At 33.9% G+C, this 20,625-nt stretch overlaps 1 protein-coding gene across 2 annotated transcripts in view; it reads right to left on the bottom strand.

Moving 5' to 3' along the window:
• The window catches only part of LOC119080613 (TWiK family of potassium channels protein 7), a 28,849-nt gene extending 14,712 nt beyond the window's left edge, over nt 1-14,137 (bottom strand). For both annotated transcript variants that reach the window (XM_037189016.1, XM_037189015.1), the window contains exon 1: nt 13,711-14,137. In XM_037189016.1, the coding sequence (XP_037044911.1) occupies nt 13,711-13,896 (186 nt within the window). In that variant the 5' untranslated portion in view covers nt 13,897-14,137. The remainder of the gene's footprint in view (nt 1-13,710) is intronic.
• Nucleotides 14,138-20,625: the final 6,488 nt, after the last annotated feature.

The raw sequence follows: 20,625 nt of genomic DNA on the forward strand, positions 1-20,625 counted from the left end.
TCGAATCGATGGTGTACAATAAAAACGCGAGCATATCTGGTGAACATTTACACTTAGATTCCATTGAACGATTCTTTGATTGCCAAAATATCATTTCCGCCAAGAGATACTAGTTAATGTGAAAATACTTAAAAAAAAAGTATGTCGAAAAGGGAGGAAGACAACTATGTGCCATAATTTGCTCTAATTTACAACCAAACCTACCCCCACCGAAAAAGAGCACAGTGATATTGTTAGCAAACAGCCCACCATAAATCATTTACAAATTGGCTGCTATAAAACTTATTATTATTTTGTTCTGACACGATTTCTCCTATTTTCTTTCCAATGACAATGTTTTTTATTGGATTTATTTGTGTAGAACATCCAATTATTATGTTTGGAAAGACCTTTTCTTTATTCTTTAAAATTTTTCGTTGTTGTCAGGGTTTGTTGTTTTCCTTTTCGAATCCCGAAAAAGAAAAAAACATTTTCCAAAGAGTTACGGACGAACGATTCCCCACACATCTCATAGATTGTATAATAATCTGGATGCTCATTGTCGTTGAAATGCGTAAAACATGTAAATTGTATAATAAATGGAACAAATGGATGCTTGCTTTATTATATGTTTTCGGTTGGTTGATATTAGGAGGGGTTCGTGCTCTGGTTATAACCATTTACATACTAATATGCAACACATGCATTGTCTGAGTGTTTTCAATGTAATTTTAATTCAAATAAATTTGTGATTTTTGGTGCTGCATAAACATTGTATGTAAACAATGTAGTGAGAGTGTATCAAATTGTAGATTAAATCTAATGTAGCAAATGTTTCGTATCAATCTGATGAAGATACTTATAGTGTAGTAAGAGACTCGACAATTACACTGGATGATACGCCTCGTCGACCTTTGACCTCCGCATAGACATTAATAAAACGTGAAAATACGTTAGCGATAAAAAGTAGCTTAATGGAAATGTGAAAAGCAGTCCTACGTTTGTTTAGTCGAAAAAAGTGGAGCAAATCATCAGAACGTGACTGTTAACTTCAGACAATTCAAAATTATTATTATGACCCTTAGGCAGCATACATACGTAACGAAACCTTTATTTTACGAAATTACTTTCCCGTTCTAAATTATACGCCATTCCACAAAACCATCGACAATAGCAATATTTTCGTCATTAAATTAAATTAAAAAAAAAATTCAAACCATTCCAGCAAATCCTTTAACAGCCGATTACGTATAAAATATCCTCCGAATATTTTGGATGTTGGGTGCACATTTTGGCATGATTTTATCAAAAAGTAAGTCACACTTAGTTATTGAATTGGTTCATTAATTTTGCTTGCTTTTTCCTTTACTAATTAATGAACATTTTCTGTCGAACGTGAGTCGGTGTTTTGTTTTTATATTTTACAAAACATTTAGTTCAGATGGTGCCGCGGCATGACGTTCACAACTTGTAGGCTTTTTAGCCCCGTACGAAGTACAAAGGGGCTTATAGGATTACGATGCCGTGTGTAATTGATGGAATTCGAAGCAGACGGTAAGGGCAAAGTGTTTGCCTATGTTCATAGATGACGAATCTGCAATAAAAATTTTGTCTGTCCGTCTGTCCGTCTGTCCGTCTGTCCGTCTGTCCGTCTGTCCGTCTGTCACGTCGATATCTTGAGTAAATCAAATCCGATTTCAAAAAATTTTATTTTCCCTGAAAGATAGTCAAAATAGTGAGGCTAAGTTCGAAGATGGGCATATTCGGGTCGGTCCTTCGTGAGTTAGGGCCACCTAAGTGATTTAAGGTCTTTTGGTGATATTTATGGCAAAATAAACGATGGAAATGTAAATGACACGGCAAATGATAGGTATTGTCAATACCAATCCAGGAAAAAAAAGTTTTTTAAAATCGGGTGAGTGGACCGTGAGTTAGGGCCTTAGAAGTGAAATGCTACTAGGGCCCTATGTGTATTTTACATAGAACTCTAGTAAATTTCATTCGTTTTTCGTAATTTTTGTTTGATTTGGAAGATAATCGAATGCCGAATAGAATGTTGTTGAAAAAAAATTAAATTTGGGTCCTTGGCCTAAGGCCGCTACTAGGGCCCTATGTATATTTCACATATAACTCGAGTATATTTCATCCGTTTTTCGTAATTTTTGTTTCATTTGGAAGGTAATCAAAGGCCGAATAGAATGTTGTTGAAAAAAAATTAAATTTGGGTCCTTGGACTTAGGCCACTACTAGGGCCCTATGTGTATTTTACATATAACTCGAGCAAATTTCATCCGTTTTTCGTAATTTTTGTTTCATTTGGGAGGTAATCAAAGGCCGAATAAAATGTAGTTGAAAAAAAAAATAAATTTGGGTCCTCGGACTGAGGCCGATACTAGGGCCCTATGTGTATTTTACATATAACTCGAGCAAATTTCATTCGTTTTTCGTAATTTTTGTTTCATTTGGAAGGTAATCAGAGGCCGAATAGAATGTTGTTGTAAAAAAATTAAATTTGGGTCCTTGGACTAAGGCCACTACTAGGGCCCTATGTGTATTTTACATATAACTCGAGCAAATTTCATCCGTTTTTCGTAATTTTTGTTTCATTTGGGAGGTAATCAAAGGCCGAATAAAATGTAGTTGAAAAAAAAAATAAATTTGGGTCCTCGGACTGAGGCCGATACTAGGGCCCTATGTGTATTTTACATATAACTCGAGCAAATTTCATTCGTTTTTCGTAATTTTTGTTTCATTTGGAAGGTAATCAAAGGCCGAATAGAATGTTGTTGAAAAAAAATTAAATTTGGGTCCTCGGACTAAGGCCGCTACTAGGGCCCTATGTGTATTTTACATACAACTCGAGCAAATTTCATCCGTTTTTCGTAATTTTTGTTTCATTTGGAAGGTAATCAAAGGCCGAATAGAAAGTAGTTGAAAAAAATTTTAAATTTGGGTCCTCGGACTAGGCCCTTCAAAAAAATAAAATTTTAGGGCGATTTGAAATTTTTGTTTCATTTGAAAGGAACGTCGTACGGGGCTTCGTAATTGCGCTATGCGCAATTTGTAAGATGTACATATTACATAATAATTTTACTTTAACTACATTAACCGGCGCAATAGGCTTACGGTCAAAGTAGGGTGACAGACGCACTAGGGTCACGTACGCAATAGATATACGGGTTTGTACGGGGCTCAGTCGCAGCAAACGCTCCGACTGTTCTGATGGCTCGTTAATCCTATTAAACATTCGTCCTTTTCGCTTAGAAAAATTTAGAAATTGAAGGAAATATGGCCTGGAAATCCATCGGGTCGTATTCCTATAAATTAACATTTTTAGTGATGAAGCAGTTGGTGAGTGTAATTAGTTTTTAATTTAGAAGTAGAAGGTCTGTAAGGAAAAGTAACGTTCCTTTAGTGTTTAGAGGAAATGGGATTGCTATACCACAAGTCTCTGTTCTGTTTCCCTTTCAATTAATTTATTAAATGGTTTTCCGATGGTTTGACATCGGTATGAGCAATGACCAGTGAATCAATGAACCATGATGTTGGAAATTGGAGCTGTTTACGAGCAAAAATTAATAATTATATTTCTATACAAGGCATGATATTCTCGTATATTGCTATAAAGAATACGTTAATTAATACCACAACTTTTGCTGTCAGAAAAACTTTTAATAAATTATTGCAGACAAATCAATTATTTCCGGACACAATCTTTCCGTTTTTGCTTTGTTTTGTTGTTATTATTGCCAATAATGTCACACGACCAAATAAAAGTATAATTGAAAATTATGAAAGTTTCGGAAGCAACTTTTTATAACATCAGATTGTACCCGCAAGTTCTGTAAGAACGAAATGGATCGCAATCGATGCTTTACCTATCTGAAAATAAGAGACTTTGTAACTACTGAATCCGCGGAACAAAATGATTGACTGACAAAAAAACATATCAAAGGGAATGGGATGACTGCTTCATACTTTGTCTTTGGTCAATTCACATCTAGAAATCGTAATAAGGTTCATGACTAAAAACTATTTGTTTTGTGGATTTTGCACTCCTCTCTATTCTAAAAATAAACTTTTGCCATCATATCAACATAACGCTCAGGAGTGTTTTATAGCCGGTTCATGGTTAATTCTTAGTTATTTGGAGCAATTACAATAAAATATAAATTTTCTAACGTAAAGAGAACGCAACTGACTAATCCGTACATTTTTCGTAAATATTACAGAGACCACTAATTCAAATGTTGGAAAATGTCCCAAAACTATTGCGAGGTATAATGGTAGTTTACCGTTGGATCAGCGTTTCTTATTCATAAACTCAATTCTCGTATGTTGCAAATTTTACTACACTTTCAAGTTTTTAATATATCGCAACTTGGTTTACATTCATAAAACATTGATGCTGTGAAACACACAGCTGGGAGATGCTTTTTTATCCAATTTACCCTGTTTAATGGATATGCTTCGGTGTATGTACATGATGGAACTTTATATGCTTCGTTGTATACTCTCATGTACAAATTTATTAGATTATGTTTTGGGAATTGAGTTTACGTAGGTAACATAATATTGTCGGTATAGAGAATTTTTTTTAATAAACTCCGCTCATCGATCCAAACAAATTGTCTGGTTCCTTTTCTAGCTGACCTACATCAATATAAAATACCTTTTATTCTGTCGTTGTATTCAGCTTCTTGCGGTCCTTAATACCAAATTTAATTTTTTATTCCTTTTGTATACAAAAACTTACAGAAAATTGAAGAAAAAATCATTTCGACGACATGTTCTCAATAATTTGAACACACACACAACGTGGAAGACGATTGCCAGAACGTGGTTCAATTATATTGGAAATCGTCGTTCGGAAGAGAAATGTAACAGAGAATAACTTTCAGAATTGTGTAAATGTTGCAACCGAAATTACTTTTTCTTTTCCACTTTTCTTTCCTTTGAATGGATGATGTGTTATATAGTGTATAATGTACGTGTGATACAACACACATCTCTTCGTTTCGTAGTCATGACAATACATTTTCAAATTGTAAAATGCTAATGGAAAATAACAATTTTTTTGTTTCGCTTAAGAAAACAAAAAACGGGAACAAGTAAATAGTTCTGTGGATTTGAGCATTCTTAAAGGCAAAGACTGAGGTATTTTTAGAATTTATATTTTATTTGAAATTAGTACTATAAATATTATTTTACATTTTCGTCTAAACTGTAAGATCCATTTTATCCATATTATATTCCTCATGCAGCATTCACAGTCTCTATGCATAATGTAAGTTATATATGTGTGGAATATCCTATCCTATTAATATATATATTAAAAGTAAGTAGTTTTCGAAATTTAAATAACCATTCACCATAAATAATTCGTTTAAAATTTTCTGTTAATAGAAACACACGAATGGTATACATACTACCAGTAGTAGTTGTGTTTTCTAATGTATAGGGAGTTTTTTTTTACTAAACGATACAATTCTGGCGCTAATCGAAAATGATATTTTTATGTTTTTACTCGGTGTATATCACCATTTCGCTGGATCGTACATTTAATTTGAGAGTTCGATAGAAGACGAATTGAAAGAAAAAAGCAGTAAACTTTTATCTCGACACTTTACTTAATTTTATACTTTGTTAATGTTGATTCGAAGCAATTTAATTATTTTATTTTCTTTATTTACGGTCGACATGTTGTTTGTACCATGTTAATGTTAAGAGCAATTAATTATGCATTAAATATCCCAACAACTATTTTACAGCCAGCATTATGTAAAGCTCAGTATGCAACTGAAACAAATAAAATGTTCAGAAATGTTTGTGCTTCTATCATCTATGATAATGGAATTATGAGTCGATATTTACTGACTATCAGTCGATATTTACTGATTATCAGTCGCCACTTAGTGATTATCAATCGACACTTACCGACCATCAGCCGATACTTATCGATTATCAATTATTCAATTCATATTGACTGTTTGAAAATATCGATAATCGAACATGCTTACATGAGTCATGTTTCTTGGTGCGAGTTACAACACACACCGCATGTAAGTGTACATTTACAATACAAGAAAATTTGGAAGATTTTTGACGTCAGACATAGGAGCGGTGCTATGATCAATTTTCCCGCTTCTTTTTAATGTTTCCATCACAACTACCACAACTCTAGCATTCAGAGAAATGTACGGCGTCTTACTAATAAAATTCTTTAATTTTACAGTTTGTGAAGCCGAATCCCGAGGTAGGTCTGAGATCAGAATCGACCTGTACCATGGTGCATGATAGTGATTTTTCGAGTTTTTCCGAAAATATTTTCTTTAACACGAGCCGTGAACTGATCACTGTAGCTTCTTTCGAATACACCTGGATATTACATAAGGTGTAGCTGACAGCACAAAATTTAAAAAAATAATTTTGTGATATTTTACTTGCAAAAACATTTGCAAATGAGAAAGACGCCATTCTTTGAATTCATCCGCTGTAGCTCCTTGTCTGACGACTCACACAGAAAAATAGAAAAGTGACAGCTCTCTGCTCCTGAGACGTTTCCCCTGTAAGACTCATGTCAAAGCCACTGACTGTGGGCGGTAGAAGTGTAGGATATACTGTGTGTGATTCCAAACAAATTAGCACAACCGACCGGAACGCAATGTCAAAAGAAAGCACGAATTTTAATCGATCTGGCTTCTATTTGGCAGTACGCTTTAGTGGTACTGATGGTATACAGTACGAATCACCTGAAGTTGTCCTAAGTGACATACCTTATAGAGTGATAATTGCCAAAAAATCAAATGGAATTGAAGAGATATTAAAAGTGGCATTAGTCTGTTCCTCGCCACAGTGTTGGGAACCATCGTCACAGTTTCAGTGGAGTTGTGAAGCAACAGCAACGGTGTCGACACGCTCAGTTGGTATGATTCCACCGTTGGACAAGAAAACCATACCAACGACGCAGTTTAGAAGTGAATGTTGGACTAGCAAATTTGTCGAGATCATTCGGGCACCTAATTTGACACGGTACATGCTGAATGGGCGCATCGGTTTCGATGTCCAATTGTTTGTCAACCCATTATTCATCAAAGAACCATCTCAAATCAATAATTTCCACACCAAATTTCAATTCGTTGTCGATAATGTCAGTCAACTTTGTTCGCAGCGATCATCTGATATCAATATGCGTGAAACGACTTGGTACGTGCGCGTGGATAGAACAAATAATGATGTATCAGTTTTCTTGGGACAATGTTACAGTTGAAATGAAAATTGGTCATGGAATGCGAAATGTACATTCAAATTAATATCATTTGATCAAACTGTGCGACCGATAAGCCATATTGTGCAACAAGAATTTAGTCCCGATGGAGTCTTGTGGGGAATCGCTAAATTCGTAGATTGGAATATTTTATCGAATCCAATAAACAAATTTGTACAATACGACAAGATAATTTTCGAGGTCGATTTACAAGTTGAACCGCCGAAACCGCTGTGGAACTTTGATGTTAATCGACCAGAAGAGAATAGTATAGAATGTACAATTTGTTTACAGAGCGTCAAGGGTCATTTTCCGGCTGCAACGAAATGTGGTCACGTATTCTGTTACGATTGCATCAAACTATCTGTTCAAATATCTAAGAAGTGTCCAAATTGTAAAGCTGATGCTGCAGTAAATGAAATTCGCAAACTTTTCATTTAAATAATTGAATTTGTGTGATAAACATTTTTTGAACTAATTGAATTCTAGTTTATTACGAGCTCATCTTAGATTTATTATTGTTGACTACTTGAAGTACAATTTATACAATAAAAGGAATAGATCAGCAGATAGCCTCGGAACTTGTTGTTTTCATCTAAAAAAATGTGGACATTGCCTCTTAGTTCCTAGGTGGAATTATGCTTTTGTTGATTAGTAATGATCTTAAACAGAAATTTCGCCTTTGGTATACAGGTAGGTAACAATTACAACTCGATCTTGAAATAAATCAACGCACTTCAAGCCAAAATCTCTGAAAATCTTCGATCAAATGAAATAATAATTCAGATAGTAAAATTGTTAATATGCTTGCCGTCTGTGACAGGTTCATAACCAAGCTATTACAATGAATCACGTAAAGCATTGTACTTATCAAATACACAACTTGGAACCTCGGAAGTAATATACTATTACTTTTCTTAATCGCCGCATAACGACTAAATCTAGTACTTTCTTTAGTTTAAAGTGTCGTTTAGTGTTGGATGACAAATCGTATACTCTATTTGCTTCGCTAATATATTATATTTTGATAATAAGAAAACAAACGGAGTTCGTTTGGTTGCTGTTGTCGATAACAGATGACTACCCGTTTCTGAAAGGTTAATGAGTTTCAAAGGGTATTCATTCAACGATAAGAGAAAGAGTAGATGGTATAAGATTCATTATTCAAGACAAACGGTTACTCAGTCAAAGATATCGAATTTCAATCAATTTTTCCATTTCATTCTCATCAACACTCTATTATAAAAGTATTACAATCAGGTAGTACAATCAAAGCTCTAATTCGAACACAATATACAATGAATGATGAATGAAAATAATAACTGGGGTAAGTAGTGTGGAGCCGATTTGTATGTGTGTGATTTCAGTTAATAAGAGTTATTCATAACCACGTCCTGGATTTGTAGCCAACTATTTTATGATGCAATCCCATAAATCTGGTTTCAATTTATAAAAGTTATGACGTCATTATACAAAAGAAAGTTTCTTTGGCTGAGGGCTGACTCGAATTGTGGATGTCATTCCCATAAATGTTTTCATTTCACATTTATTTCCTCGATCTGATTCAAAAGTCAGTTGGTATAGTTATTCAAAATTACGGCTGTAATCTACGAAATCGATCACGCACTGACATTGACGAAACGTTTAACTCGATAGCGAAATTTCGGAGTATTTATAAATGTTTAGTCCTTTTCAACCAACAACTTGAGATTTATTGGACATTTAAATTACATTTTTTCTGTATTTTTGAATTGAAATGTTTGTTTAATGGAAATTTGTTATGCTTTTGCTAAGGGGTGAAATAGGATATAGCCCGTTTGTGCTGTGTATAGTACTACTATGTACACAAGTTTTACGAAATGCTAATTTATCTTAACCGCTATTTATCATGGCATTTCTGTTGATAAATGAATTAATAATGATTTTATTTATCATAATTTTAAATTCATTAATTTAGATAATATTACCGCATTTATTTAAACAATGTATTGTGCAAAAGGATCAACAATTTTCCTCAGTTTGTTCTACTTCAATTGTCCCACAAATCAGAAAAAAAGTCCTTGACCGATTCCTGATTGACAGTGCCATAGAATCACGTCGTAAATTTGAAATTTAACTTAAAACACTCAGGGTAAAAGAATGTAATTACACACCTGTTCTCCGACCTCAACATTTAGTGCACAATTACTACACAAGCTATACCAAAAATTGTACGAAAGAGCAATTAATCGAATTAATTATCCCTGAGCCAGAGACGTCTTTATCCATTTTTATATATATTTTTTATGCATCGTTGCTTGCCCTTTACAATTTTTTACCTTGGCCATTACCTTCAATTCTGAATGGAATCGTTAAAAGAAGACCAGTAAAATCAAGAGATTAATTGATGAACGTAACCCTAAAATTAATTAAGTGAAACAGAGTAGTGTATTGCGTTAACTGGGCCTGATGTGTTGTTCTGTTGGTAATCCCATTGTTATTTAAACGAGGGTAATTAACGCAACAACATTAGATCGTTAAAGTGCATTAAAAACAAAAACTTTTCGAATTTTATTAGCACCGCACGATGCTGTTTATATTAAAAGCAAATCTGAAATCGTTTCTCTCGCATTTTACACTCTTAATATGATGTTTAAGAAATTGATAATCATAATATTTAGTATTTTCAAATTGCTTAACGACAATTTCTTAAGAAGGATTATCCTCTCCCATTAACAGACGACAGCGTTACATAAATTACACGGCCACCGTTTTCGTGGATATATTTATCTTCTGAAACGTTTAATAAAATATTACAAATTCTAGTGAGCCAACAACAATAATGTTTCAACTTTGAAATTTAAACGTGTAGTCAACACACCGCTCTGCTACTACTTTCAAGAAGCGCTCTATTTTAAGAGACAATAAGTGCAAAAATAGAATTTTCCTTTCACACAAAATTGAAAAATTTCATTTTATTCTTGTGAAGAAAAATATTTATTGTTCGCAACATTTTGGATATTATTTACATGTACTGGGTAACAGCGCAGTTGTTGAATACCCTGATGTTACTTGACTTGCATGTTTTATTCGCACAATGTATGAGTGTATTCAACGCGAAAGAAAAAGAAATGAAACGACCATTCGATATGGCATCCTCCCATGAGAAAATAAAATCAAAAATTTATGAGAACTGGATGATAACCACACATAATTTATGGCTTTTCAGTAACGGTATATAAACATACGTTCGGAGGACGTGTTTTCAAAGGACTGATTAAAGGATACGTTCACAATTCAAGTGGAAATTGCCCAGTGGTGATTTATATTAAGCCGAAGATTAAACTTGATTAGGTTTTTGTATGGCCGAACGGGTTTGAACTAAAACTATTCGGTTGAGTGTCTCGACATATAATTTATATTCCCCAGACATATTGTAGTCTTTTTGTTGAATACAATGCAAATATTATGAGTTGATATATGGTAAAGGCCTGAAGCTGTTCAGGATAAGTTCATGACGGATTACATTTTAAATTATTCTTATGTTTGCATCGTCATGCACTCGGTTCTACAAAAAGAGACTACAATACTTTTGAGGAAGCGAATGCGAAACTGTGCGGAATGATATACTATCACAATACATAATCTAGAGCAGTTCAGTCACAATTCATGTCTTCACGATAATCAAAAGTACATAAAGAGGACGAGGGGTATACTACGCTAGTAAACATAGGAATATTATGAAAATTCAGGGAATCGAAATGTTTGTCCAACAAAGGGGTAGAGGTTTTGAAAAAAAGTCCGACGATGTCACCATAACAATGTATCTATTTTTGTGTCAATTGGGATATTGCCATACAAATTTCATCGCTCCGAAAGTGTTGGGGAGAGGACAATAAAAAAACGAAAAACCTCCAGCAGTCTTTTATGGACAGCCTCTCAGTTTTGAGCGAAAAAGTGTTATTCTACTTGTACAGTTACTTCTACTTTTATGTAAATTGTCTCGTATTTATTGACATTACCTTCTGTTTGCTGTTATTTACTTCGACAAGCTTTTTATATTGATAGGTACTATTCGCACATGGGTACTAATAGCACAACATGCGAATAGTGAAATAAAACCCCATGTCGAATAGTCTTTATTTGACTTTCTGCAATTAGTCGAATAAAGACTAAACGTAGTCTGCGTGAATAGCCTTTTAAAGCTTCTGCTCAAATCGATAAACTGCACATAAGACACCGTTTCCCAAGGCTGTAGACTGTTTGGTAGTAGTATCAATCGCCATTTTCTTACATCTGTGTTTACGCTACCACCCCACCAGTATATAGCCTTGTCATTTCCATCTTTTACCTCATTGATAAGTGATTATTTACGGAAGTAAATTTAAAATTTCAGCAAATGAATATTTACGCACAGTAGTAAGTACATAAAATAATGTGGCTTCTGTACTGCCATCGATTTGTAACCAGTCGCATTCAGTCAAAATCGTTTACAATTACGGTCGGCATAATTATACAAGTTCTCAATTTTAAATACTTCTGGGTTATGTAATCGACCACATTCCACCAGTATGCCGTAGAATTGAACAAATTAAAAAAAAAAAGTTCAAAAGTTTTATAGATTTACGGTTACAAACGTATTCTAAATAAACTCGAAACTTTATTTGAGCTGCATTTTTGATAGGATTTAACGTTTAACGTCTTGGATATAATAATTTTCTGATTTTGCCGTTAAACAGCTTAGTAAGAAGCACATCGCGTAACGTAAAATTCGATATTCAAAAAAGTATTAATTGCCCCGCTCGTAAAATAGAAAGGAAATCGTTATTCTACGAACTTTTAACAGTTTTGAATAACAAATATCCATCAATAATATTGGCTATCGAATAAACAAATGCTATTTGATCTTAAAAAACGATTTATTTATTTAGCTTTCCTCGAACAACTTCCGATTCACAATATTGAATTGATGTGTGAATTTTTGACACGTCTGACCCAAGTAATTTCACTGGAATTGTTGAGTTGGAGGTGTAATTTATACACAAAGATTAACACGTTACCAATGTTTGATATTTCGATTGATTTGACTGACGAAAACCGGGTACATGCATTCTGGGATAATTTTCGAATTATTTTTAGAATATTATACTGGCGCAAATCACAGAAAATGAACATTGTAAATCTAATCGAGATTTTGTGATTACTCAGCAAAGTTCATTGAATCAGATATTCAGATATTTACATAAAACATATAAATTGATAAATAGGCTTCCAGATATACACAGCTTACATATTGATTTACAAGTTTTTTTTTGCGTTAAAAGAGCCAAAGTGTCAAATCAGACATTCGCATGTACACCGTAAATTGATTACCAGCATTAACTTTGAAATTTTGGTAGAGAGAATCTGTGTAGCTTTTTTCCACTCCCTACATTGGGGTACCTTATAGGTTGTCAACACAGATTTTGCGATGTCATACTGTCTAACAGGGCCAGACTCGTAAGTCAAACGTATTTTCTTACTTGTAGACTGGGTTAGTATCGACAGTCTTAAACTTTCAGCCTAGTACAGTTATCAAATCTATTACTTCATTTGATATGAGTATTTTCGACAGATTGTTTTAACATGAATTTTGCATTGCAGATAGCAGGACGACGTTAGCAGATTAATTATCTTTGGCGTCGATTTCGATAACAGCTGTGTAAGGTTAAAATTGAACTGTTATTCGTTCCGGATCAAATTTTCTTCCTCTCAGAGTTTCAGAAACTAATTTCAGGTAAAAAATATTTCCCATTCAGGGTACTGCTAATTTTCTGCCGTGCAATACATTAAAAACTGATTTATGCGTTTTATTTTGTTGTAAATTTTCAAAATTAAGGTCTTTATGCTTTTTCATGTACAAACAATGAAAATCGCAAAAAAAAAATCTAACACTGAACGCACTGAACGTCTTTTGTTTGAAAATTAGATAAAAACCTTAAGTCCGAAAATTATAGCAAATGCAAGGCATAAATACCTTTAACCTTTCAAATTCATCTGTTATCGATAACGATGACAAAAATAATGACAAACTCTGTGTAATATGGTCGTTTATATGGTAAAATGCATCTTAAAAAAATCGAAGTACAAGATTTGAAATCAACAGATTAAAAATACTTTGATCGATGGAAATAATAGACTTTAAAGCTTTTTATCTATTTTATTTTGTTATCAATTTTCAGACTAAAGGTTTTTATGCTTAAAAATTTTTGAAAATTAAAAAAAAAACATTTTGCAAGACTTTTATGCGGTGTACGTAGGTTTGTTAGAATTAGAGAAATTTTCGGGCTCTTTACGGTTAGATCAGAAGAACTAACAGCAGACATTTGGCGATTTTTAAATAAAAATTTTAAGGACCTCCGCAGGCATCAGCAAAAAATGGATCGACACTTTGAACATTGAATTTTTTAAATCCAGTCAAGGTATATAAAAAAGGAGGTACTTACACATCCACCAACACCACAGTAGATTGATAATGATAACAGTAATCCGATATGACCTAAAGCACCTTTGAGTTTTAACGATTTACAGGTCTTGGAGAACCGATCCTTTAAACTATCTTGTTCGCATTCTCCGTCAATTTTTTTCAATTGGTCTAGCAGCTCTTGACTAGCATCCTCTTCGTCACTCATGATTCAATTTTAGAATTTTAGTTAATGGTCACTCATCAACAACATCAAACATTCTGTTGCAAAAAATTAAATTTTCCACCCTTTTGGTAAATGCAATTCATTAAAAAAAATAATAATTTTGTCACAGCGTTTCGGTTTACAAATTAAATTTGTGCTCGCAATCACATGTTACATACATCGACTTTATACCGTCGAAAAAGAAAGTAAGAAAACCTCTCGTCGCTAGAGCCAGACACCGACTGATACACCATGCAGAACAACTAAAAATTCTACACATTTCCTAAAATTGGATGAAGTATGGATAGTGTGTTGTGTTGTTTTCGTCTTTTACATAGCGAAAATGTATTTAGCGATTCTGTGGCGATTTTTTTTTCTTTTTTACATTTTCTATGAAAAACGTTGGGTTATAGTAAGTTATCCGCAAAGTTATACAGTGATGATTCGAACCAATGCGCATTTCAGCATTTCTAATGTTTTCTTTATCCTTTCTCTTTTGTGTTTGTACACAATTTTTTCAGGGCTATAGACAGTCAGTATGGAACGTTTTTTATTTACTTGACTTTTCTGTTTTAAACGCATAAATTGCGGAAGTAAAAACATAGCTCAGTTTGCTTTTCTGGTTGTTTACGAACGTTTTGAGCCAATGGCAACGACAGGACATACCATAGAACAATAATTGTTCTATGGTATGTCCTGTCGTTGCTATTGGGAGGGAAAGTTTCGAGTATTATAGTCATTTTATTTGGAAACTTTTTCTTTCTTGATTTACCGGTGATTTCGATTTATGGTCAAAACGCCAAAATGTATGCTTTTCAGCAAAGCATCGATGTCTCTAAATTCATTTTCTCATTGATTTCGAATTATATACACAGTCGTTAGTTTTAGAGAAAGCTCGTTAGTACCATAAATTCTTAAATACCACTGCCTAAGCTTATGCTAATTTAATTGAAAAAAAATGAAGTCCGGAAAATTCAAAAAATGCAAATCCTGCATCGAATCCGATTAAGTTAAACATTCAAATCGATTTATAGACCCTCTTCCCGTTACACGTGTCGTTTGAGTATTCAAAACCCCGAATTATGTAAAATATTTGTTATGAGAAACGTGCATATCTATATAGACACGCGAGGGAATGTATGTATATCACAACGAAAGTTTAGTTTGTGTTTTTCTTTTCTTTTCTTTTCTTTTTTAAACTAAATTTTGATTGTGGCATAATTCCATTTCAATCGCAGGGGACCCATCCATTTTTCTTTTTTAATTAAAATTATTGGCGAAAAGTTTTTCGTCTCGTGAGTTCTTGTGAAGTGTTGTTTTTCCGACCACCAATACACAGTATACGTTGAGGAGGCTAGATAAATTATTTAACGGGATTTTTGTTTACTCCTCGAATGTATTCGAAAGCTTTGTCTTTCAAATTTCAATAATTTACATTGTAGACAACAAACGTTTTCTATGTGAATCCAAATTTCATAATTGCAACAAACTCAGAATGGGAAAAGTTTTCGCAATAAAAACTTGCAATAAAATCAAATATGGATTGCTTAACTGAATTGTAGATTAGGGGGTCCAAAAATTGTAAGAGAAAAAAAGTTTCGATAAAGGTGGGTGGAAACGAAACCTTTATGGTACACTGATAAAAAGTGAATGTAGGTGCAACTGGATCCGAGTAGATTTTTTGTCGCTAAATGACGACATGTTTGAAAAACACGAAAATCGACTTTTGAGAAATTGGACATTACTATCAGATGCTGAAGTGACTTGTCAAGATGAGTTCGTTGATTCAACCTCCGAATAGCCTCAAGGAAACTGGTTTAAAGAATTCTTTACCGTTTTTTATTTACTTGAGTTTTTTGTTTTAAACTGCGGAAGTAAAACCATAGCTCAGTTTGCTTTTTTGGTTGTTTACGAACGTACTGAGCCATTGACAGGACATACCATAAATCAATAATTGTTCGTCAAGTGTGTAGACATTGACTCAATGTTGTTCAATACATTTGACCAGTCTCAGAGTTTTTCCAGAACTTTTATTGCATGGACGTGAGATGTATTTATATAATACGATAGCTTACGGCGCGGCAGTAGCTTCAAATATATTTAAAAATGTTTTACGAAAAAATGCTCTGCTTCCTAGCAAAAATGTCAGGATCGTGAACTAAGGCAAATTTCAAAAAACTGCTACGTCAAGTTTTTGTGGGCTCGTTAGAAAGCCTGTTCTAAAAGGACTAATCACTCTTCTAAAAGGACACGATCGACGATCGACGTTCGGTGCGGAACTTGCAGCAATTAGCAATTGGATCAACGGGCGGACGAATAATCTTGCGACCGATCTAAAATTAAACGGACAAAAAATCATTTTATGGTCATGGCGCAGCTGACAAAAATGTTTTATTACCTGGACACGATCGATCGCAGCAATTCAATTGAACCGATAACTTGAAAAATGATGATAAAGATAGGGATGATGATGATGATTACATTTTAATCATTCTAACTTCGAATAGTTGTAAGTAATTTTACATGTGCAGTGTTCTGCTACAGCTGAATTCATCAGCTGTACCGTAATAACACTCACTCTTTGTTTAGTAAACAATCCGAAAACAACATGGGCAACATACAAATATACATACAAATATTGAGTGTTATTGGAAAAACTGCTGGTGAATTCAGCTTGATAAGAAAAACTCCAAAAACTGCACATCTCATACTTTAAAAGACTGTAATGTGCCTAACAGCAGACAAACTGTTTTCCATCTAACTGATTTGAACATGATGAGTTAGAGCTAATTAAAAATACGTTAAAATCCACTTGTTGCTAACGACTGTTACGACGATATCAGTTCTGTAAATAAGTTTCCAGCAAAATGGTTGTCAAAACGATTCTTCTGATTGTTACGTTATTTGTAATTTATTGCTCTGAAGCAAAGAAGGTGATTCGATAATTTATAATTTATACGGAAAAAGGAAAAATTAATTGAATTTTGATATTCAAGGAACTGTACACTATAACACCTGTAGGAATGGTGTGTCAAGTGTTAGACCCAACTATTGTCGCTAAACTTACCTGTAAATCAAAAAACTTCAATTACACCACAAATATTGGATATAAGGAAATTATATATAAGCCCGGTGTTGTATTGACAAACGTTCGCGTAAGACAATATGCGCACCGGCTGCGGTTGAAACATATTAGAAGAAATAAAATTAAAAAATTTCAGGTAAAGATTCAAGCCTATCGAAAATTTGCAACTGTCTATCGGCCTTTCCTCGTAACCCTTGATCTAGATTGGTGTTCCATGTTGAGTGACGAGAGCTCAGTTATACACAAACTTCTAAACATTGAAGACCGTCGAAAACATGGAAATTTATATGATCCTTGTCCTATGACTGTTCGGTAAACTAAACTTGTCCAAACCACATGAATATAAACTCTTATCAAATCACAGGGAACACGATATGAAAAACGACAAGCGGAATATGATAAATTTCCAGATATACTTCCGGATGGTGAATATAGACTTGAAACTATCTATTACACAGAAGTTAATGGGAAAAAACAAAATTATCTACGTATGGTTGCAATGGGAGTTATAAATCCGACCAAAGCGGAGCGATGGCGAAAATAAAACATAGATCAAACAAGGAAGAGTCTCCAAACACTTTCAAGCACAAACGTGAAATTTAAACATCAAATCTTATTCTCTTTAAGTTACGTTGGATCGTTGGAACTGACTGTCTGACTGATCTGATATTTAAAAAATTATAAGTTTTGATTTCTTCTTCTTTTTTTACTTTCCTGAACCTAAAACTCATTGCCAACATGTTTCCACTAAAATGCCGTGACCTGATCTACGTCGACCTGACCTGTTCCGATCCTTTCATGAACAACATATTAATTTGTTTGTTGCCTTTTAATGTCATGCCCGCGCGTTAGTAAGCGGGCAAGACGTAGGTCCACTACCAAAAAAATTTGTAAAAATTTTTTGGGGACGGCGGAGCATATTTACAGCAACTTTTTGACTTCTTGGCTCCAATGGCCCCCAAACTAGAATTTCTGGAATCTAGGAATCTATAACGAGTTCACACACGTTATTGTAGCTTCGAAATTGGCCGAGACATTAAACTTCGAAATATTGATGTTTGTACGAAAATAAGCAAAATTTGGAATTTTCAGATAATGCAAATCGCCTACGTCAGTTAGTTACTTACTTTGTTAGTTAGTTCCTATGGAAAATTGGTTCCAACAACTCCTAAACGTTTCTATAGATTCTCCTGAAATTTTGGTTATAGGCTAATAATGGCCCAAAAATAAGAATGGAATTTTCAAAAGTTGGAAAAAATCCATATCTCGGAGCTGGAACTTTCCAAAGTCTCCATACATATGCCATATAAAAGCCAATTTGTGTGTATGTGTGTGTTGTATATTTTGGTACATGATATGGGATGTTTTGGGATGTGTTTCTTGTTGGAAATTACTGGAATCATTAGGTATAAACTTCCACTAGGTTGGTCCCTAAATTTTGGGATGACAACCAGGGCCTATTTTTCAATTTTCCTAATGAATTTTCGTGAATTTTAATGAAATTCATGAAATCTGATGAATTTTAACGAATTTCATGAAATCTGATGAATTTTGATGAAATTCATAATATCTGATGAATTTCAAAGAATAACTTATGATTTAAACGATTTATTAGTCTGAAATATAACAGAATTTATGTTTAAAATCGAACTATTCGATTTTGTACTTTATTTTTTCTTTGATTGTCGGATGGTTGCTCAAACACGCCTTTGAACAACTCCTGTTCATGACTTTTACAATTTGATTTTTCACGTCGTTTCTTCTTGCTTAACCAATACTGTACAGAAGGCGTAGGGTCAAATTTTTCCAAAGGCCTCATGTTTGTATTTACGTACAAGTAGTCAGATCAAGTGTCTTGTGAAATTGTCGAACGATCAGGGGTTTTGAACTTGTTATACACATCTGTAAATATTATTGCTATGAACTCATGGGGAGAATGATTACTGCAACTACTTACTGATCAACCGTTCAACATCGGCTGAATGCGGCTTTGTAGCAACAATTCTCGCCAAAACAATCTTGAATATGTTGAAATCGTTCGGATTGCATTCAATCAAAGCTCGTAAAATGTCGTGGGCTGAGACAAGCTGTTTTGTGCATATACTATATGGACTGCCCAGTCTTGACTTGTGTTTCTAAGTTCAGCATTGCGTTCAAGTGGTACAAGCAATATTACAGACATAAAAAAGAACATACGAAGCCTATCAAGGTTGGGAAAAGCAGATGGCATTTCCAAACGGTAAAAGACCACTTGCTACAAAAACATGCTAACCGGCCATCTGCCGAAACTCAACGAACGTGGCAGATGAATCAGTGAACGTGGCAGATGAATCAGTGAACGTAGCAGATGAATCAGTGAATGTGGAAGATGAATCGGTAAATGTGGAAGATGAATCGGTAAATGTGGAAGACGAATCGGTAAATGTGGAAGATGAATCGGTAAATGTGGAAGATGAATCGGTGAATGTGGCAGATTAGTCACTGGGATTTGATGAAAATCAAGTCGAAGTGACTTCGATTCGAGGAAAACGGTGAAGAGGAACAACAAGTTCTGTAAATGAGGTCGTTCCTCTAAAAAGATCGAGACGAGCACGAAAACTGAAAAAATAATTCCGTTTTCCTCCTTTAGGTTTTTTTTCCGTTTCTTGACCATCAAGATGACATTTTTGTTGTATTCAAGTTGAAAATAAAGATTAATGAATTTTCATGAATTTTAAGGAATTTTAATGAAATCTGATGAAATTTGATGAATTTTAATGAAATTGATGAAATTGATGAAATTTAATGAATTTTGATGAATTCTAATGAATTTCATGAATTTTCAAGAATTTGATGAATTTAATGAATTAAAAATAGGCCCTGATGACAACTGATTCCTCTGCCACTCTGTGACGTATTTTTTCTGTAAAATTTGCTTTTTAAATTTTTTGGGCTCATCTTGTGTTGATAAATTTTTGCGTACAGGCCTCAGCGATATCAGTTATTTTGTAAAATAAATTAAGTAATACCCCCTCGGTTGATCCGTTGTAATAAGTTGTAAAATACATTGACTAATCGACCGATAAGAAAAGACATGTACACGAATTTCTTATTTGTCCGTTATATCACAATTTTCAATAATTTTTTGTAAGTTCAGGTATAGTTACATATATGCTACTCATAACGTAGACTAGAATTTGAAAAATTGTGCAAAGGACGAGTTTAACTAAGTAGATATTTGTGAGAATGGATGATGAAGCTTGGGGATGAATGACCCTGTGTGTTGATATACTATGCCTACACTTTAACGTGTTGTAATAAATTTTAACACTGCGAATCGACTTTGTTCGGTGTATAAGAAACAATTTGATTGATGAGACATTTAGATCGATGAAAAAAGTTTTACATCAAAAATGTAAAATATATATCTGAGAAGCGAACGAAGCTTTAAACATAAAGGTTTAATATTATTTCCAAGACAAAAGAGAAAACCGTCGCACGGTCGGTAAATTTTCTTAATTCGAATGTAATTGACTAGCAGACGCAGAAATGTGGAAAGAATTTAGAGATTTCCTGATCGATGGAATTTTGTATATCTCTGGAAAAGATGAGGAATGAATCTTTTCCAGAGATACGATTTAATTATACTTGATTTTCGTTGAGAATAG

The sequence above is a fragment of the Bradysia coprophila genome, unplaced genomic scaffold, assembly GCF_014529535.1.
Source record: "Bradysia coprophila strain Holo2 unplaced genomic scaffold, BU_Bcop_v1 contig_350, whole genome shotgun sequence".
NCBI lineage: Eukaryota > Metazoa > Arthropoda > Insecta > Diptera > Sciaridae > Bradysia > Bradysia coprophila.